The following is a 21382-nucleotide window of genomic DNA, read 5'->3' as shown; positions in this document are numbered from 1 at the left end:
TGTACGGCGGGGGTGCGTGCACGCGCGCTGCACCTGCCCGCGCGCACGCGCACTGCCGCGTGCGGGACCGGCCGCCGCCTGCAGACACACGCGGCCCCAGCGGCCCCGCTTGGGGGCGCTGCAGGGCGCCCTCCGACCTCAGGACTCTCCTCTCCCCCCAGAGCGAGCATCAGCAGGGATCCTTTCTATGACATGCTGGCCACGAGGAAGAGGAGGATTGCCAATAAGAAATAGAGCTTTCCCGGCCTCGGCAGGTGGAAGTGGGAACCAAAACCCCGCAGCAGAAAGTGACTGGGAGCCTCCCCGACACCCTGGGCCCCGCCTCGCTCTCCCGCCGCCTCCCCGGAGGAGGCAGCGCTGCACCGCGCCGGCCGCGCGGCGGGAGCGCGCTCTGGGGTCGCCGGGGCCCCGCGCCGCCGCCGCCCTCCCGCCGGCCCCGAGGGAAGCTGGCGCCCGCCGTGCCGCACGTGCTCGCCCGGGGCTGCGCCCTCCGGTCCAGAAGCCGCTGTTTTCTAGCAGACGAGGAAGGAAAAGCGACCACTTTTTTACTCAAGAGTTTTTTTCTCAGATATACAGGATTATAGCTTTTATATGCCTTTTTATATTCTGAAATTATAACGGAAGATACTTTGTAGCAGTAGTATTTCTAGAACGGCAGCTATAAATCTCACTCCTGGTTGCACAGCAGACACCGGGCACTGAAGGAGGAGTCCGTCTGCACGACGCGCGCAGCCCGCCGGGGCCGGGCCGGGCCGGGCCGGGCCGGGTGTGCGGGCTGCTCTTCCGCTCGGATCGCCTTCGAGAGGGGCGGGTCGTTACAGGGGATGGTTCTGGGCGTTTCTCTGGTCACTGCGGCCCGGCGCCGGCTCGGTCTGTGTGCTGAGCCCCAGGAAACGGCAGCTGCTGGCCTGTGTGGCCCCGCCCCCCGCAGTTCCACGTGGTTCACCGGAACCGTGGTTCCGACCAGCTCCCGACCAGTCTGCGCCGCTTAAAACCTGTCGGCAAGACCGATGCTTTTTACTGACCTGGTGACAATCGGACCCGATCTCTTGAGGTAACGTGTAGCCAAGTAGCCAGAACGACTCCCGTCCCGTGTTTTCAGAGACTGACCCTCTGGCCAGGAGCAGGGAGAGCGCACGCTGCGGGTCGGAGGCTGGGGGCGCTTAGGGTTTCCTGTAAATAGTGCAAAACCCCCCACACAGCTGGCGGCGGAACTTGGGGAGCCCCCGGTCAGGCGGCCGTCGGGGTGCTGTTGACCTAGTAGTAGGTGCTCAGGCCGTCTGCCGGAGGGAGGATGGGTCTCCGCGCAGGACGGGGCCGCCGCGCGGCGAGGCTGGGGTGCTGCGGCCCCGCCCCCGCCCCGGGCCCCGCCCCCGCCCCGCCGCGTGGGCCCCGCCCCGCCCCGCCCCGCCCCGCCCCGCCTCTGCGCCCCTCGGCGGCCCGCGCGGCCCGCGCAGGATGGAAGTCCCGGACGGCGGACCTCGGGCCGTCGGCCCCCGTTGGGGACGTTCAGTGCGAGGGACTGTGCCTGTGAGCTGCCGTGGCGCGGGAACGGGCCGCTGGCCTGGCACCGCTGCCCTGGACGGAGCTTAGGCGCTAGAGGCCGAGCGTCCGAGCCCGGGGCCCTCTGACCTGCATCAAACGGACTTCTTGGTTTCATTCCCAAGCTCGTAGGCTTTGTTACTGTACCGATACCTCAAATTCGAAACTTGGGTTTTTGAGACAGGCCCGTCGGCGTTCTCGAAGTGCGCGGCTCCGGCCTCCAGTCCTCGTGAGCAGACGGCGCCGGCCACAGTGGCCGTAGCGCGCACGGGGAGCCCGTCCCCGGGTGTCGGCCCCAAGTGGGCCCCGGGGAGGCAGGCCTCTCTCGCTGGGCCTTGGCCGCGGTGGGGGCGGGAGAACGAGCTGGAGGGAAGCCCCGTGGGAGGGCTCCCTTGGGCGCCTGTGAAGGCGCGGCCCGTCGGGCTGATGCCCCGCGAGCCTACCCGGCCGAGGCCGCGGTGCTCGGACGCGGGGCAGGTGGGCACCTGCCGTCCGCGTTAGGGGAGGTCCTCGAATCCCGGGTTTTGTTGTGACAGTTTAACGCACCGACTTGCGAGTCCGCGATGCCCGGCAGGGCAGGGGGGCTGTGTGGGCCCCCCGGCCGCCGGCCGAACCTCCAGGGGGCCGTGTTCCTCCTCCCCCCCCCCCCCCGCCACCCCCACGTCCGCGCGCAGTGCTGGAATTTAGTCCCAACTCTGGCCAAAGACAAGCTCTCCTCCAGAGGCCAAGGGCAGGAGGCGGTGGAGGGCGTGCGCCGGGCGGACGGCCGCGGCCCCCCAGCCTCGGTTAACACTTGAGGTTGAACTGGATGACCCTGGACCCAGGCAAGCAACAGTGTCTTCAGGACTACGGAGCAACCTTCAACAGTTTAAAGTGGTACCAAACCGAATCAAAATAGGAGCTATTTATAGATGAAGCAGCATTTAGTGCTTCATATAAAGCAATGCATATTTTTAAAAGTTAAAATGCATATTATCTACATAGATGTGCTTTGCTGAGAAGTTAGGTCTGTTGTAGACCCGAAACCACACGTTGTGATTTCACATTTTCTTATTTTTTCTTAGACATTTCTATTTACAGTAAATATAGTTAATATGTAAATAATGTACAGAGAGATTTCTGGAGTGTTTGTTATTCAATGTATATACTCCCACAAGTTGCATGAAGAAATACCTTATTATCTATCGATACTTTGTTGTAAAATGAATAGCAAAATTGGAAGGTGTATGGCCATCAAATTGCAAATACCGTGTCCACAGAATAAAAAATGCATTGTTCAAAGAATACTACCTAGGACCTGGTTCTTTAAAATAGATCGTCGGGTCCAGGAACTTGCTCCCTGTCCCTTCCTCATCCCGGGCTTGGGCTTCAGAGGAGTCTAAGACCGTGAAGGCAGCAGCAAGAAGGTGGTGAGAAGGGTCTGGTAAGCAAAGGGGGGAAACAGCAGTAAAGATGTAAGACACAAAATGTTTAATTTGCTGCCATTTATATACTATATAAATTTTACATGCTGTATATTTACAGTGGGGCAAGTGCTTTTTTAATCTTTAAAAAAACAAAGATCAAACTTTAGACATCTCTGAACAACACAAACTGTATAAACCATACAGATTATTCAGATACAAACTGTATTAAATACAGTTTTCCCCACTCCATCTCCTGATGCAGGACCAGTGAATTATAAGTGTATCACAGTTTGATAGCATATCCATATTAAAAATAAAATCACAGTATGATTTTGTCTGTAACTAGAAACTTTAAGGGACCAAGCTGACAACTCAGACTCCAATATCATAGTCAAGACAAGAGACACTGTATAAAAAAGTGTTAAGTAATAAAAACATACTGTAGGCTTTACAAATAATGTTTGGATTATACATTCATAATGTAAATACTCATCATAACTGGTAAATTGATTGGAATAGTTCCACAAAGTTCAAAAACAGAACTTGTCTATAAAATACATTTTCAAATCTTGAATACAACTAAAATATGAAGCAAATTAGTTTCTAGTATCAGACATTACAGAAAACAGACTGCTCTCAAGTCTAGTTGAGAGCTCGTGAATCTTTAAATAAGTCTTTAAATTAAATATACACACTGTCAGTTTGTACTTTTAATAATTCCATGGTTTCCCGGCTGGTCTGGCACCGGATGTCTAACTTGGAGGAGCTTTCCATGGAATGCGAGCGGTCCACCTGAGTCTGATTAAGCAGCATTTGAGATGTTCCAGTCCAGGGCGTCACTGTCCGTGGGATTTATGTACACGGTGTTTTACAATGGTCAGCAGTTGTAGAAAGTGTTCGTCCATTTGGAATAAGGGTAATTAAGAAAAGGTAAAAACTAAAAAAAAGTTCTCCATGGTAAAATCTGTACAGGATTTACTAAAGAAGCACCACGCGGATTTGAACCAAGTTATTTTCTAGATTGATAATTTAAGCTGGGTTGGGGATGGCTTCTGTCGAACACGCTGAATCTGAAAGACAAGAGGCAGCAAGCGGCAGCCGTTAGTACCTCCCGAGGCCGGGGCCTGGGGGCCTGGCCGTCCCTGACACCGACAGCTCAAGCGTGGGCTTCCTGGCACAGCTCCGCCAGGCCTTGGGGGGCAAGCTCCTCGTCCCTACGGCCGTCGCTCTGCCTTCCAGAAGGGCGGGGAGGGAAGGGGGCTGCTCGGGGCCGGACGTGCGGAGGGAGCCACCTGCTGGGCGCGCGCCGCTGCCAGTCGGCTCAGGCCTGCAACTCCCTTTCGCTAGACAGTCGGAGTCTAATGCCCTACTTAGGCTTAGGTCTTTTCCTTAAGACACCGAGAAAGCAGGTTAGTTGGCTGCACGTTAATCTGCCGAAGACGATCGGGGAAATCCACTTCAAATCCCCCCTGCTGCCTACGAGTCCCACAGCGGACACGGGCGCCTTCAAGAGCGACAGGGCACCTCAGCAAGTGCGGGCCACAGACAAGAAGCGCTAGCCCCCGGGGCCACTGAGTCAAATGCCGGTAGTCACTGGACACTGTCAAAGTCGGCATCTGTCCTAAGGCACCCACACCGCGTTCCCCGCGTCCTCTCTGTCGGCGGTCGGCGGGCGCTCTCGGTCTGCACGCCCTGCACGCCGCCGCGAACCCCGTGTTCCCCCAGCGCGGGGACCCGGGGCCGTGTGTGGGAAGGGGGCTGCCAGGGGCTCCTGGCCGAGGCCAGTCGGGTAGGTCTGGGTGGAGGAAAGGAGCTTCTCGTTCGTTCGGTTCCATCCTGGCCCTGGCGCCTTCGGCTTTCCCTCACTTTCTCACCAGAAGGGGGGGGAGGAGGAGGGAGCAGGGGGCAGGGTGGCCCCGGCTCAAGTAAGGGACGCCCCGTCCCAGAGCCAGACCCAAGGAAGAGGGGTCTAAGCACAGCTCCGGCGCTTGGCCTGGGGGGCAGAGGAGTCCGCTACCCTCGCGGGGGAGCCTCCCGCGCCTGCTCCCCGCAGCACCGCCTCTAAGCCCGACGCCCCAAACTCCTTGTCTGTGTCCCCGCGGTGCCTCTACAAACAAGTACGAAACAGACAGACAGGAAAACTGCTTACCATAACTAGTCAGTTTTTTGTTTTGAGGCCAAGTTTTCAATCACCTAGAAAGCAAAGAATCAGGAAAGAGATTTTAATGATGGTTTTGCAGAACCCTTCGTGCCTGCGCTGTGGGCACGAGTGATCACACATAGAAGCCGCTGTGGGCCGGGTGCTCGCGGTGGGTGAGCAAGCAGTCCCTGCCCCGAGGCGCGCTCCCCAAGCGTCTTCCTGGAAACAAGACTCCATGCGACACCTGCCATGCAGGGAAAGCCTCACCCTGCGGGAACAGTCCGCTCTCAGCCCATCAAACGCCTCAGCAGTTCAACAGCAGGACAGACCAGACCTCAGGCCAAAGACACTGAACCGAGAGTTCCATGCGGCCGGGGGACAGGAGGCTGAGAGGCGAGTGGTCCAGGTGGCAGACACGGGGCACACGTGGCAGGCAGGCACAGGGGCCTGGCATCCTCGGCCAGAGGACAGGGCTGCTTGGCACGCAAGCCCAAGCAGGTGGCCCCCGTCCCCGAGGACAGGAGGGGACAGGCACACGGGTTCCTCAGTCCGCTCTCCGCGGAAGCACCGGCTGCACATCGGCCATCGAGGGCCATCGGACAGGACAGAAACGGCCACCACTCAACAAAGCCTGACCGCAGCCCCGAGAGACACACGTCTGGGCCCCCAAATGCCAACTGGCGAGGTTCCCACTCAGCCTGCTTTCCCTCCAGGGCCATCTCTGGGGGGGAGCTGCCCTCCACTGTGCGCCCGTAGCCTCTGAGGGTGGTCCTTCCGAGACCTGAAGCCGGGAGGGGAAGATTCTGGCAACAAAGCAGAATCCCCTCAGATGCCGCCCACTCCTCCCTCTCAAGCACCAAGGAGAGGTAGAAAGGACTCGATCCTCACCAAGCCAAGCCCTTCCCCAAATCACCAAAATGCTCATGGGAAACCAGTCTGAAGATTCATATGTTTAATATCTTTAAAAAACCCAGAGCAGACAACAGCCCAGCATCACTTTCTTGCCGGCCACGGCCACTCTTGTCCTCTGCCCCGTGCCACCCGGGCTCCCCACGGCACGTCACACCGCACGGCCCCTCCTGCTGGGACAGGGCCTCCCTCACGGTGTCTGCTTCCCTAACGCCAACGCTCAGGGCCCTCCTGTCCCTCCTCCGTCCACAGCCACACCGACTGGTCTGCCCCCAACAAGTTCCCGACACAAAGGGCCTCTGCGCAACCACGAAGCCGCATCAAGGGCACGAGAGCGCACCTCAGGCATCTAGGGCAGGGCCAGGTGAGCTTCTCGTACAAAAGGTCAGAGGATGGGCGCCTGGGGGGCTCAGTCGGTTAAGCGACTGCCTTCAGCTCAGGTCATGGTCCTGGAGTCCCGGGATCGAGCCCCGCATCGGGCTCCCTGCTCGGCAGGGAGTCTGCTTCGTCCTCTGACCCTATCCCCTCTCATGTGTTCTTTCTTTCTCATTCTCTCTCTCTCAAATAAATAAAATCTTAAAAAAAAAAAAAAAAAAAAAAGCCGGAGGACAACCCTGTTCCACTCTGGGGCCGTCCGGGCTCTCGGCAGCGCCTGCTCAGGGCCAGCGTGGTGACACGTAACTGAGCGGGCTGAGCTCGCCCCAAGCACAGCTCCGGACACAGGCGTGTCCCACATGCAGAGACATCTTCTCCTTTGGACTTTGCCAGCCATTTAAAACCCACAAAGCCCCTCTGAACCGGCAGGCCCCGCGGAGATGGGCGGCACAGATGTAAGCTGCATACAGAGAGGAGCTGCTTTAGGTGCAGTCAGAGCAGAAAGGGCTGTGAAACGACATCGGTAGACAGTGGTGCAAAGTGGGGAAGAATCCAAACCACCCCCCTCCCCCCCGCCAAGCCTGGAGGGATTTGCTTGGCGGGAGCCTGGGCCCCATAATACAGGCGCCTGCAAGGCCTCGACTCTGTTAGGGGGTGAGAGCAGACGTACCCCAAACAGAGTTTCAGCTTATACTCCGAATGCTAGAGGTTTGCAGACTCAGGAGGGAAAGCACACACGGTGAAAATATTTCTATCAGAAATGGCTTAAGAACAAAAGCCCTGGTCCTTCATGAGACACACACACGCCCAGAGCCCCAGACTCCAGAGGTCTCACTACCGAGGCTCCGCCGCACCCAGGTCCGGGTCACCGAGGTCCCTGCACACGCTAAGGGTCAGTCCCGCAGCTGCCCGCGCTCCGCCTGGGGGCCGAGGCTGGAGCGGACAGGGCGCACGGGCTCCTGCTGGAGCCAAACCCTTTTACGCCATTTGAGGGTTTCTTCCCCTGTGTTAACAAGAAATCGTTTCTATATTCTTAATTCCAAGTATCTCCTCTTACCCTGGCCACACTCAGACAGAGGACACCTGTCATCCCTGCTTCCCATCCTTAAGTGTTTTCTCTTCTCACGGAAAGGCCCAACACCTTCCAGAGGCAGGCCGTCGGTGAGGGGGAAAGCGCCGTCAGTTCTCCGGAAACGGTCAACAGTCTCATGGCTGGCGGCCTTGGGCAGGTGCGGTTCTGAGTCTTTAACCAAGTCCTCGGATCTCCTGGAGTGCCTCTTCTTTTTCTTCTTCTTCTTTTTGTGTCTGTGGAGATCAGCGTCGGAGTACGCTACTGACAGATCGGAGTCCTGCTGACGCCTGCAGAGGAAGAAACCAGAACTCAAACCACCAACAAACCAAACTCGCCTCCGAGCGGCTGGTCCTCGGCTCTCACCCCCACGGCAGACACTCAGCACGCACACAGCGGTGAGGACCCCCCTGAGCACAAACGCACCGGGCTCATCGTAGGAAGTGTTGGGGTCCGGGGTATGAGTTCGCCCGCTTGGGGCACCCCCCCCCCCGCCCCCACAGCTGCCTGGAGCTCTGCTCCGGAGCAAAGGCTGCTGGCCTCAAGTCCAGAGGAAGAATTTCACTACCTTTTCCTGGAACGAGTGGCCAAGGGACAAAATGCTTTCACCAGAAGCTTCAGACACACAGGAGGGAAGGAGGTTGTCCCTCAGGTAACCATGTCTGTCCCTACAGCTTTTGGTAACCTTTCCCCAGGGTTTCTATCTCAAGAGACGTCAGGTGTCATGCATCTCATCATGGAGAAGTCCTTTTCAAGACAATCAATCTCTGCCCAATTTAGCTTTTTAGAAAGACAAAAACAAACTTCCCCACTAGATTTTAAACTGGGAAATGGAGCCAGAGAAACAAAGCTGAGGCAACGAGTGGTCAAGTGGTCGTCTCTGATTTGCGCTGGCAGCCGGCAGGCCAACAGCAAAGGGACGGACGGTGGCCTCCCTGTGCCTGCCCGCCGGGTGGTCCCTGAGGCGCAAGAAAACGTGAACAGGTATGAAAACATAACTACATGTGACGAGTGAGAGTATGAACACCAGTTACGCAGCCCAAGACCCAAGTTCTCAGGCACAGACCATGGCATGCTTACTCCCACAGATTATCCTAAAGCACGGACCAAAAATAGCAGCATCGTTTCGAAAAGGGAGGTTTGGAGACACTATAAAACTGCGAAGTAAGAGCGTCAGCACGGAGCTGGGGTCCAGAAATCTACCGTGGTGGAAGCTCAGGCCCCGCCGAGCAGACCACAGGACTCCAGCCTCCACCGCCGGAGCCAGCCCGGTGCGTGGGGCCAGGCCGGGCTCCCGTGGACGGAACCGCAACCAGACCTCTCCCGATGCCGCGCCCACGGCCTCATCCTCACCTGGAATCGTGGCCTCGGTGTTTGTCTTTGGATTTCTTTTTCTTCTTTGATTTTTTGTGCTTCTTCACTTTAGGCTCTTCCAAGGGATCCTTCTGGAAGCTCCTCCAGGCCTTCTTCTCGACATGACCGTCGCTGTTCTCCATGCTGTCGTATCTCCGTTTCCGGGACTTGGCGTTCTCGTGTTCGTGAAACCGATCGGCGAGGTTACAATTGGTGTCTTCGGCTACAAGTGCAATTTTCTCGTGGGGGTACTTCTCGGGGTACGGGAGGAGGGCGTGGGGCGGGCCCGCCCGGGGGCTGCCGAAGCGATGCCGGTCCCGGCCCTTGGCGAGCAGCTCGTAGCCCTTCCTGCCCCTATAGTAGTCCCTGCAGGGCCGGCCGCCGGACGGGCCCGCCTTGGCGTAGTCGCGGGCGCCGTGGAAGGGCTTCCACTCGCGCGCCTCCCTGGCCGCGTACGGGGCGTACCTGTCGTGGTAATACCTGCATTTGTCCCACCGCGGCCTGTCCGGGTAGTACTTCTCCCGGCCCCAGGAGTGCTCGCTCTCCGAGTGCGGGTACCGGCCCCACTCCTGGTCCGACCCGCCTCTGCTGCGGGAGTGCCGGTGGCCGTACCTGCCCAGGGAGCGGGGCTCGCCGGGGCTGAGCCTCTCGCTGCGGCCGGGGGGGTGCGGGCCCCCGCCGCAGTGCTCCGTCCTGGGGCGCTCCCGCCTGGCCCGCTCCCGCACGGAGGAGCGCCGCTTCCCGTGGCAGCGCTCCCCGGTCCGGCTCCTGCTCTCCCTCGCGCGCTCCCCGCTCGAGGAACGGTCTCTCCGGGTGCGGTAATGCCCTCGATCGACTTTTCTGAGGATGCTGATTTTTTCCTTAACTGGAGAATGATCTGGAACTTTTTGTCCTACCTTATTTTCTTCACATTTCTCCCCGTTACTTTGTTCGGGGCCCCCTTCTGAATGATGTTCTGTGACCTTGTCTACTTGAGGAGAGGGCGAGGCCTCCGCAGCCGCACCTGTGCTCCGAGGACGGTCCTCCAAGTCCGTGCACGCGTCTCGACTGATGTAGACTAAGAGTTCGTGCTCACAGGCACCCTCGGAGCGTACGGGGGGACTTGGGCTTGAACTCCCCGCTGTGTCCACTGCGGCTGAGGCCCGTGGGCTCTCTACCACCACCCCCGGTACGGCCTGGGGCGGTCTGCTCTTGTCACCTGTTAAACCCCCGGGGCCACACAGTTTAGGGAGCCCATCATCCCCCGTGGTGTTCTTAGTACTGCTGTGAAGAGTGTCGGCACTGGGCAAAGACTCCTCGGGTTTTGCTAAAACGTTTTCTGAGACTTCTTCTTTGGTAGATTTGATGCTGGGGTCTAAGGGTGGCAAAGCCTTCTTTAACTTGCTGCTAAGGCTCGTGAGGGTCTCCAGTTTCTCACGGGACTCGGGAGACGGACTGCCGGCCTCCCGCTCTGCGCCGGGATCCTCCGCAGGACCGTCCTCTGTTCCAGGCGCGCTGCAGCCCCATCAAAACAAAGAAATCAATAAATTAGTCCCTGGCTTCATTGCTTTATGGCTCACAGGGACAAAAACTTCAAAACGTTCTTTACTAAATAACCTGTGCCTTTAACGTATCTGGCTGCAGCCCGATATGGGGCTTATCATTTTTGGAAACTTCAAGTGTTCTCTTTCCCTCACTAAATAAAAACATGAAATCCTCTATCGGGCTTATCTACTCTCCCGTTTCTCTGCTACAATAATCCTGCAGTTCTAGGCTCCTTCTGTTTTCAGATATACTTCTAATTTTTAGTAGCTGTGAATAATCAGAAAAGTCAAAGGGTGACCGAAGGCTCTTAACTTTTCCTCTGCGTTTCTCCCGAGCCTCCGAGGTAGAGGCCCTGCCTCCAAACAGAGCCCACAGCTCCATGGAACTTGTAAACTGGAGGAAGCGGTGAGGCTTCATAACACCTTCCTGTGGGACACGAACTCTGTCTGCCCTTGGCTGCTACGGGGCCCCCGAGCTACGCTCGAGGTCAATGAAAGCTGCCAGCAAACAACAGCAACCCTCCAGGGGCCCCACATTTTAGTGGGAAAATACCTGGGGGGGGGGGGGGGAGAGCACAGATGAGATCCGTACAGACAAGTCACCTCGCGCGAGGCCGTGGGATTCCCAAGCCGGCACGTAAGAGAGCAGCACCCACTGGGCTACGGTACACGCATGGTTCAGTCTACAAAACTGTCTTTGGTTAACAACCGTCTACGGTAATCCTCACGCACACGACATATGAGGACAAACTAAGCTAGACTAGGGAAGGAAGCCACTGAGGGTTCACGCCGTCCCCTCTTGAAGGTAAACTGAAAGGAGCGTTCTTTGCCTACAGATTGACTCCACTCCATTTTAGTAATTAAACCTTCAGGAAGGGCAGCTCCCTGCCAGGGGCCATTCTGAAGTGTGGGGTGCATTCCAGGCTGTCACAGAGATGGGGGAGCCCCACTAGCACAAGCGGGCAGGGCCATGCAGGGAGTAAGTGAAGTCCCACGTCCACGTGGGCCAACACCCCAGCCAGATTACTGGCAGTTTTCATGGACGTGACATGTTCCAGGAATACAACTACTGCGTGAATCCAGAGACGACCAGAATGTCACCAAAAGTTGTCCCCCATGAGGACGTCACACCCCTGATGGTGAAATGTGTGCGTGGGACTGCGCTCTGGACACCAGGCCACGTCCCACGCAGCGAGGCTCACAGCAAACCTGCGCGGGGCGGTGTGCACTTGCGGGGCCGCCTGGATGTGTGCAAACCGAAACACCACCGCGTGGTATGTTCCAGTCTTTCGTTCCCATTACATTACACTCAGGCAATGTACCGATTTAAAAAAGCAAAACAAAGCATTCAATGTGGAGGAAGACTGTCTTATCTATGAATGCAATTTCAGGATTCTAGAAGAAGCAGAACAAGATACTTGCAACTCGATGGAGCCGAGAAGCCCTGCCCTACAACCTTGGGAGTCTTCACGTTTGTCACTGGAAAGCTAGGTGTCAGATTCGGAAGGGTGCCACAGAATCATTCCAGGGTTCAAAAGGTCCACGATGAGACATGCACAGTATTAAAGCAGCGGCGTGTGCATGGACACGGTCATAGTGTCCTTTCCTGTCGCCGTCTTACCTGGTTTCTTCTGTCGAGCCTTTCCCTTTGTTGCTGAGTTTGCAAGTCTCTAAGATTTTGTCTTCTGGGGGAGGCGGCAGAGGAGCGGGCATCAACTGCAATAAAAAACAAAGTGTTTCCATTCTTGCTGCCACCGGGCACCCCCTGATCTCCAGCCAGCGAGCGGCTGTACGTGAGAGTCAAGCACAGCCCGCCCCCACCCTCCGGGGCCACCCAACACGCTCACCTTTCCGGGCAGGCCATTCACCTTAGCAAAGGGATTTTCTGCGGGTAGAGCAGGCGGGACTTGGCAACTGGCACCATCACAAGACAGACCGTTTTCCTTCAGGTCGCTGTCCATACTGTCAGCACCATTTAGAGCAAGGGGCTCGTGAAGCTCGAGCGGAGAGGCCTCGTCATCTTCTGCATCCTGCACAGAAGAGTTCGAGCTCTCGATCGTACCGAGACCATTCTCCTTGCCTAGGCCCTTCGCCTCCTCGTCAGACTCTTCGGACGACTCGGCGCCATAGGGCACCAGGACACTGGAGTTCAGCTTGGACTTGCCGTTCATCACCGGCTTGGAACAGGACTCGCTCGGGGTCATCTGCTTTGTGACTTTACTAGAAACTGCCGTTGTAGGTGCGCTCGAGGTAGACTGTATTGCAGAAGAATTGGTAACGGTAGAAGAGGGAACAGGCTTGGCTGGGTTCTCCAAAGAACCGCTGTGAAGGTTAGGCTGAGACTGGCCTTGGCGAACAGGTAACTTGTTGTGAATACTGATCGTGATTTTTTGTTTCTTGGGATGTTCTGGAATCACTGAGGGCCTGTTGACGGACCAGTTTTGAACAGAAGTCGAAGCATTAACAGAACCAGCCCGGCTGACACTGGAATTTCCACTAGGACTCGACATGGAACTGCTTGGTGCTTCTTTCAATGGCCCGGTCCCATTTAAGTGAGGTGGGTTCTGGAAGAAAGAAGACCCCAGCTGGTGAGAGCCCCAGGAACGGTCACAAAGAATCCACTCTGGCTGGGGGCCCTTCCCATTTTGCTCATCTTTTTCTTTTTTGGAATATCAGGTTTCCCACACCCAGAAACACCTCCTCCTCCTGTCTGCCCCTGACCACCATAAACCTTTCATGGGCCCGTGTTTTCTGGTAAGTAATCAACAACTATTTCTGTCCGAGAACAAACCCCAGCCCAAATTCTTTCTGTTTCTGTCCGACAGAAATGAACAGGCCCCTTGCGCACAGAGTCATGTATGTTTTCCTTGGCTGGGTTTCTTGGAAGCCTGCTGCTCTACAGGCGGAAGGAAGTGCCAGCTAGTGGGGAATGACCACTGGCCAGGGGAGCCAGGAGCCAGGGAGCCAGGGGGCACGGGCAGACGCAGGGAGCTGCTCTGGGCGCCGTCCCCTCCCTCCACGTCCCCTCCGAATCCTACTCGTGAACTGTTCTGCTCCAGACTCCACCCCTGCTGCTCTATCCTACAGGGGCAAACTGGTGGCCGTGGGTGAGATCTCATTCACAGAGGGGTTCTGCACGGCCTTCACAGTTCTCTTGAATACCTCAATCAGTTGCTTGCTGTCTTAACACTAGAAGGTTTCACATGAAAACAAAAAACAAAAAACCTTGAAAAAATCAGTCTTAGCCGCGCCTCCACACAGGGCACATGCTCTCCAGCGGGCCAGGGTCCTGATGTTACTGTTAAGCAGAGCCCAGCGCAGGAGCCCATTACCTGCCCGGCTCCCAGAGGCATTCGATTTCTGATTCCAGCCAGAACCCAAACACTGTCCAATGTCCATAAAGAACAGCACACAACAGACCATCTGCTGATTCCAAACAAATCACACTCGAGCGGAAAGGCTGTTACAGCCCCGTGGTACAGGGGGCGGGCTGCTTCCACACACGGACAGGCTGTCCATAATCGCTGCATAAGGCCAGCGCATGTCCGGCCTTCCCTCCTGAAGCCCTGCGTGTCACGTGACCCAGCCATTCCACCAACTCTCCCGGAGAGGCCAGCAGGGGGTGCGTCTGACCCGCTGGATGGCAGACAGGACACATCACACTACTGAAAGGGCTACATGGACACACTGAAAATATGCTTTTTGTGAGTCACTTTCTTGTTGCTAGTATTCATCAAGAATCCCCAAATATTTAGTCCACTCTGAACGGAAGTCCAAAGTGAGAGCTAAAATCTCTAGCTTTTAGGGGCGCCTGGGTGGCTCAGTCAGTTAAGCGTCTGCCTTTGGCTCAGGTCATGGTCCCAGGGTCCTGGGATCGAGTCCCGCATCGGGCTCCCTGCTCAGCAGAGAGCCTGCTTCTCCCTCTCCCTCTGCTCATGTGCTCTATCTCTCGCTCACTCCGTCTCTCAAATAAAATCTTAATAAATAGAATAAAATAAAATCTCTAGCGTTTAAATATACCTATACCAAGACTTTCTTCTTGTTCATTACATTCACACTCTGAGATTATTATTTACTTTATAATTATTGGCTTGAATAAACTTTCTTGACAAGAAACGCAGTCGTACGAGGACACAGCAGCTACCGCAGTGTGACCCAGAGGCTTTGAACAATACCCAAGTTAGCACAGAGGTTGCATCCTACCTCTGGAATGTTACCTTTATCACGTGAGAGGGGAGCTGTGGTCCGATAAAGCCTGACGCAGCCTGTTTGTTGTTGACAACGCGCTGGCTGATCACGGGTCGGGGCGAGGACTGGCCGGGGCTGTGAGTGGGATGAGTGAGTTCACCTCCATTTTTCACATCGTGGGACCTAGGGACAGAGAGGGACAGCGCTCAGGGCTTCATACGGCACGTCCTTAGAAGAGAGTCATTGCAGACTGAGAAGCTGCGGTGCACAGAGCTACGTCCGCAGAGGACCCCTCTGGGTCTAGGTTGGGGGCACAGCTGCTCCGACAGGGAGACAAGAAAGACAACCATGCAGGTGGCATTTGTGATTGTGTGTTCCGGAGATGCCACCACCGGAAAGCAATTCTTCCTTTCTGTTTGTTTCTATTTCTCTAATTTTAAGTACATGCCGCTAGAGGAAGGCCGTACCCAGAAGTCAGAAACACAAATACGGTGCCTCGTCTCACCCACGAGAGGCGTCTACCATTCAGATTTATTGGAACATCCTCCAGGCTTCAGCCTGTACTGTTTTTTTTCAATTCCAGCGTAAAAGGTTTCAAACTGCGTTTTCTCCACATATACAGGATATACGGATACAATGATACAAGAGCACTTTCTTGTATCATTTGGGGGGTAAAAGGCATCATAAAAATCATTTTTAACAGCTGTGTAATAGTCCATCACATGGACATGCTACAATTTACATGCTCATTCTGCTAATATTGGAAATTTTAGGATTTTTTTTTTTTTTTAAAGATTTTGACAGAGAGACAGAGCGAGCGAGCGAGCACGAGCAGGGGGGAGGGGCAGAGGGAGAGGTGGAAGCAGGCCCCCCGCCGAGCAGGGAGCCCGATGTGGGGCTCGATCCCAGGACCCTGGGACCGTGACCTGAGCCGAAGGCAGACGCCCAACGACTGAGCCACCCAGACGCCCCGGAAATCTTAGAATGTTCTTAGTTTTCAGCTACTATAAATGAATACCTTGGAAGCACGCGTCAGACTTTTTCTCAGACCACACATTTCCAGAAATGGAAGTAGTGAGTTGGAACACGCAGCAGCAACAGGAGGCAAATGGGCCCAGGAAGGTGACTGGCTGCCTGTGCTCAGCGGTTGACAGGTGACCACACCCAGGTCCTCAGAGGCCCCTTCCCGAGGCCTCCCCCTCCCCCAGCCCCCCCCCGTGCTGCCACCAGCAGCCTGCCCTCTGCCATCACCACGCGCTTACTCTGCATGCTTCATTATCAACTTGCCAAGGAGCTGGAAGCTAATCCAACTCCTAATCCCTACCCAAACTACCTCCCTTCCTCTGTTGGCATCATTAAGCTGCTGCTTCAGAAATAACCGAATACTGAATTTAAGTATGTTGAGATGAAGAGAAATGACGTAACAGAAAAGGTGAAATCTGTTTTCCTGACGATACCTGATATAAAAGAGAACATAAGCTTGTTGACTGAGTACCGATCTAATATCACTGGTAGACACGATGGAGTCATTCATCTGGTACCAGAGACCATTGCTAGCCTGCAAAAGAAAGCCAACAAAAGAGAAATTAGGTATAATTAGACAAAGAGAGAACACCAATCAAGAGAAATGTAAGAAAAACGGGCTTTCATATTTTCACTGCAGAAGTCCCACCTTGCCCCCCAGGAGCACCAGTGCTCCTTAGAGGCTACCTTACAAACAGGCACCAACACCTGCACGGCTTACTTTGATGTAGCAGAAGTAATGGCCGGCGTGGCAGTTAAAGCCGGTGTGTACCAGCACCGCGTACAGAACATAGATGATCGGTTCTCCGTTCGGTTGAGACATGTATGGTCGAATGTCAAGGTATTCAGGATATTTCACATCCTAAACAGAAATGGAAAGAGGATCAAGGAATGTCACTTCTGAAGGCCCAGACCATTCCGCATATCCTCGTGGAGACCCAAGCGCAGGACTTCGTGCCCTCAGATGTTCCAGCAGAAACCGAACACACTGAACCACATTTCAAAAGACCCGATCGGCCTGGAGCCACCCTGAACTCACAGATACTTAGCGCACTCCCACTGTATTCCTGATTTCCTTGAAGCAAGCAAGGCTCTACGTTAAGTGAACCTTCTGAGTTCGCCACAGGACACAATGGAACGCTAATTCTGCACTTCGGCCTCACTCAGTTTTACTTCTTTGGGAAGGGATTGTTTAGATCTCTTGCATACTACTCATTTCTGATACTTCCAGCCTTCAGGAAGTGGAAAGAGAATATGAAAATTCAGTGTGCTACCCTCAGAAAACCTCAACAAACAGGAAAACCAACGCTGACGAAAGAGTGTGAGATCCAGCAGGGGCGTCCTCTTCGGATTTCAAACGACACCAGCTCTCCCTGTATCTCCCCACTTTCCCTGACCATGAGGCCCAAGTGCAGATCACAGTTACCAGTTTTATCATCAGAAAGTCTAACCAGCTGAAGGAGAGAGAGACTACACTCACGAACACACGTAACACATTACTGCTAGCTCAATGCTCTGACGTATTTTCCCCCAATAAGTACTAGAAGAACTTAGGAACTCAGGTAACAAACTGTTCAATTAGGTCGTTTATAACCCCTGATAGTTACTGACGCATAAGTCTTGAGAGAGACAACATAAAAGGTTATTATCAACCTACCTTAGCAATTTTCCCACCAGTAAAATTTGCAAAACGTTTCAGAGAAAGTGTAAGAACATTAGAGGATCTGTGTATAGTGAACCTCTTTGAAGCTGGAACCATCTTTTTACACCTTGAAATAAAAAGAAACAAAGGACTAAGATTTCTATGTATATTTTTTAGTCTTTCCCTTGTTATTTCTCTGAAACATTTCCCACTAAACCTAAAAGAAAGCTACTAGCTAAAAAACATGACCCCTCTCAACCAACAGTGAAAACACTAAAATTATGACAGGGGGAGATTGCTCAATTAGCATGAAAGAAAAAAGGAAGCTAGGACAGTTTCTGAGAAGCCACATAACCATAGATAATTTTAAAATTAGGTGAATACAGACTTCTCTCAATTCAAAACAAAGTGACCATCCATGGAGCTTAGAACAGGAAAGTGCCTGTGGTCGTGGGGAGCTTTCTTCCCCCAAGACATGAGTATTTGGTAACGATCACCCATAGTACCTGATTCTAAAATGTAAATTTACTAAAACATGTGAAACAGAACTTTCTTCAAATAGAGGCTCTCTTGACTTCACAGGGAAACACAGCAATGAATCATCAATACTAGAGGTTTCCAGCCCATACCACCCTGAATCCTGGGTGAGAACCAGATGAGAGAGCAAGAGCCTTAACTGCGCTGGGAGAAAGCGAGCCCCACTCCATCACCGCCTCTCCTAATAAGGAGTCCATGAAAACGCTGCTCACCATAGATGCGTCCCCTGGGCCACACAAGGCGCAGCAGCTACCATGGGCCGCCCCCCGCAAACCCTCCCAGTCACGGGGCACCGAGCCTCCCCAGGGCAGAGGTGCACGCCTCTCAAGAGTGTAAACCCGGAGACACTGAGCACTCCAGCCCCGGGAGCATGGAGACCCAGTGTCCTCCCAGACATCACAGAAGCTAATGGGGGTCTCGTGGGGGGCAGGGGGGGAGTTCCTGAGACACCCCCATCCCCGATGCAAGCCACCCCGCCACCACACCCTCGTACTTGCTGCACTTGTAAGAGTTTTCCCCGTCGAGCTGCTCTGGCTTCACAAACTGCTCCAGTGCCTTGTTCACACTCTGAGCGGCCTGCAAGAGAAGGACAGCGTCAGCACCACGGGCCCTCTCACTGCCCTCTGACCGAAGAAAGAAGAGACGACTCAAAGGTCTAAATGCCAATATGAATTTTTATGTAGAAGGAAATTTCTCTTTTATTATGATGTTGACTTTTATACGTGTACCCATCCAATTATTTTCCCCTTGTTAAAAACCATGCAGATCAAAGTGAATGACATGTAAAGAGTTCCTCGCTGCAGCATTTTCAAAAGAACATAAAACTGGAGACAAACCAAACACCCATCAGCAAGGAAAGGGGCATGTGCATGGTGGTGCTCACGCTCACGACCGTCAAGGCCCGTGTGCACAAAGAAGCCACCGAGCAGAACTACGGGAAGGTGGCAAGTGGCTAAACAGGCCTAAGGTGTAATCGCATTTTTAGAAGCAGTAACTAATGGGTTCTGGAACAGTTTATATCCAATTGTTTTTTTTTTTTTTTAAGATTTTTATTTTATTTATTTGACAGAGAGAGAGACAGCGAAAGAGGGAACACAAGCAGGGGGAGTGGGAGAGGGAGAAGCAGGCTTCCCACGGAGCAGGGAGCCCGATGCGGGGCTCGAAGCCAGGACCAGGACCGTGGGATCACGACCTGAGCCGAAGGCAGACGCTTAATGACTGAGCCACTCAGGCGCCCCCAGTTTATATCGAATTGTTAAGGGTTCATCCTTAGGAACGGGACCCTCTACACATCTGCAATGTTCCTCATTTCTATCCCAAACATGTATTACATTTGTAATTGGAAAAATAAAAGCTTAACAAAAGATAGGAGCTTAGAAAATGCTAGAAACAAAACAGTTTCTAAACAATGACAATCATCTAAATTGGGTTAATGCAGGCATCAAATTCTGGTTTTATCACAACAATCTATCAAGTGAAAAGTCAAAGGCCAAGAAAAAGTCTGTACGCTCCCTGCTACAAATCTTACATTATCCCCTCTGAATACAGTCGCGGCATATGAACGGTTTCAATTCGTATTCTCTAGCAAGTGTAGTCTAAGTTTATAAATGAACTACAGATAAAGTTACACAAAGTCTGTCTTTTTCTAACCTCGCCACCACAATTAGCAAACGTACCTTTATCTCCAACGTTATATCAAGATATGGATCGAACGTATCTGAGACACCTTTGCAATTTAAACACTTGACTGAAATGAAAATAAAACGCAAAGAATAAGCAAAGTGTAATCCTTATGGCAATATCAACTACTGAAATGACAGAACACAAAAATATTAAAATAAAAAATTAAAACAAAGTACATTTTTCAGATTGGGCCAAAAAGTGTTAATACCACACACAGTGTGAACCAAAGTGTCATGAATGTGGCCCACATGTGCTGTTGGTGGAATGTGAACTGGTATAACTTCTTGGAAGGACGACCTGGAGTATCAGAATTTAAAACACACGTACCCTTTAATGCAGAAATTCTAATTACTAAGAACTCATCCTACTTAGACACTTTTACATGAATATAAAGGCACTGTATAAGAAAGTGCCATGAATGACTAATAGTAATAAAAATACCGAAGAATTAGAAACAACCTCAAAATCCATTGTTAGGGGACTCAAATAAATGGAATTCTTCTTTAGCCATGAAAGACCCTGTTACCTACATGTACCGAAACGTAAAAAGACTTCTCATGTTAAGAGAAAAAGGAAAGAGATCCATCTAACACACCCCAGTCTGCTCGTACACAGGAAAGTACTGGAAGGCTATACTCTAAAGTGGGACAGGGGCTGCCTTTGAGCGGGGTAAGGGAGACACACTCTCCATTGCTAACCCTTTCCTACTGCACTTTTTTTAACCACATGCATGTACCTCTTTATCAACCTTAAATAAAACTTTACCTCTAGATCTTAGGTATCCTCCAAATATCTGACAAACGAGGGTGGTAGCCTGGGTGTGTCTGTCTAATCTGAAAAACAAACAGTGATATGAGACAAGAGTTCTACAATAATTATACATGCTGTGACCGAATTTTAAAAGCTATAAAAGAACAAGAACAAAAATCTATAAAAGAACAAGAATTCAAATAGGAAGCCACGAAATAAAAGGACATCAGTATGCATGGCAGCCAGAGAATCATCTTGCCTGGACCAGAACACAGTGAGGGTCTGTGGAGAGGTAGAAAGAGATAGGATAGGACTGAGAGAGACTTGACACTGAGGCAGGAATCTGGCCCAGAAGCAAGCAGCAAGGCTGTGACACTGGGTGTGTGGACCGGCTGGTGAAGGCAGGGAGCGCAGAGCGTTCTTCTCTGCTCTGGGGTCCATCATCCAAGCAAGCAGAGGCAAGCCACTGACAGCGACAGTGGGAGGAGAACAGGAGATCGACCAGGTGTGTTCAGGCAATGCAAGTGGGTTAGGATTTGGTATCTAGTCGTCCTCGAAATCTTCCTCTTGAGGCTGCATTTAGATTTTAAGGAATAAACTGCAGGAATTGGTAACTGACCAGACTAAGGAAGATTCAGGGAACACACACAGATTTCAGAGCAGAAAAAATGCTGGGCACAACTAGAAAGGAAAAGTGGTTAGTTTTAGATCTGCAAAGGGATGCTGATACTCAGAAACTGAGTAATGGCAAAACCAATCCCCAATTCCTGACATCTGTAATTAAACCCACATTGTTATAGTAAGCACACCCTTCAAATTTTTCTATCGTTTTAAAATGATGGAAATCACCTGAGGCAGAGGCAGTGCAAAGTCAAAGTGAAGCAAACACAGAGCTCTGTGCATTCATCGTAAAAGGCAAAACTGAACTCCAGTAAGCCAGCGATGCCAAGGGGAGAAGTGACCAATGCTTTGCTGTACTCACTTATTGCTGCCATTCAAGCATGCTTTTTGCATAGCATCAACAGTGTATTGAAGGAATTCGTGGGCATCTTCTTGGTTTCCAAAGCGGAAGTGCCTAGCTATACCTGTGAAGTTTAAGACAAAGCTTTATCATCACATGGGATACGCCCCGGCTGTACCCCCCAGACATTCTATCTAATGACCATCTGTCGGTTTGAATACATCTGCTAATTATTTTATGAGGACATAGCACTAACACACACTATCCTGAGAACAGCGAGG

The 21382-nt window shown here is 52.9% G+C and overlaps 2 protein-coding genes across 9 annotated transcripts in view; one reads left to right on the top strand and one right to left on the bottom strand.

The window, feature by feature from the left end:
• Positions 1–2482, top strand: part of CYTH3 (cytohesin 3) — a 90397-nt gene extending 87915 nt beyond the window's left edge. For all 7 annotated transcript variants that reach the window (XM_054507701.2, XM_045875836.3, XM_064593315.1 and 4 more), the window contains one exon: positions 162–2482. In XM_054507701.2, coding sequence (XP_054363676.1) covers positions 162–234 — 73 coding nt within the window. In that variant the 3' untranslated portion in view covers positions 235–2482. The remainder of the gene's footprint in view (positions 1–161) is intronic.
• A 488-nt stretch (positions 2483–2970) lies between these two features.
• The window catches only part of USP42 (ubiquitin specific peptidase 42), a 49025-nt gene continuing 30613 nt past the window's right edge, over positions 2971–21382 (bottom strand). Inside the window, exons 5-18 of one of the 2 annotated variants that reach the window (XM_045875834.2) lie at positions 21123–21225; positions 20156–20223; positions 19384–19454; positions 18201–18283; positions 17186–17297; positions 16250–16390; positions 15963–16063; positions 14535–14688; positions 12165–12881; positions 11939–12033; positions 8795–10288; positions 7430–7731; positions 5098–5141; positions 2971–4018 (exon numbers count right to left, since the gene is read on the bottom strand). In XM_045875834.2, coding sequence (XP_045731790.2) covers positions 5134–5141; positions 7430–7731; positions 8795–10288; positions 11939–12033; positions 12165–12881; positions 14535–14688; positions 15963–16063; positions 16250–16390; positions 17186–17297; positions 18201–18283; positions 19384–19454; positions 20156–20223; positions 21123–21225 — 3449 coding nt within the window. In that variant the 3' untranslated portion in view covers positions 2971–4018; positions 5098–5133. The remainder of the gene's footprint in view (positions 4019–5097; positions 5142–7429; positions 7732–8794; positions 10289–11938; positions 12034–12164; positions 12882–14534; positions 14689–15962; positions 16064–16249; positions 16391–17185; positions 17298–18200; positions 18284–19383; positions 19455–20155; positions 20224–21122; positions 21226–21382) is intronic. The other variant, XM_054507699.2, reaches the window with a different exon arrangement.

The sequence above is a fragment of the Mirounga angustirostris genome, unplaced genomic scaffold (assembly GCF_029215605.1).
Source record: "Mirounga angustirostris isolate CCGP_5_RB_7025 unplaced genomic scaffold, mMirAng1.0.hap1 SCAF_5, whole genome shotgun sequence".
Taxonomy (NCBI): Eukaryota; Metazoa; Chordata; class Mammalia; order Carnivora; family Phocidae; genus Mirounga; species Mirounga angustirostris.
This window is presented reverse-complemented; position numbering and strand designations above follow the sequence as displayed.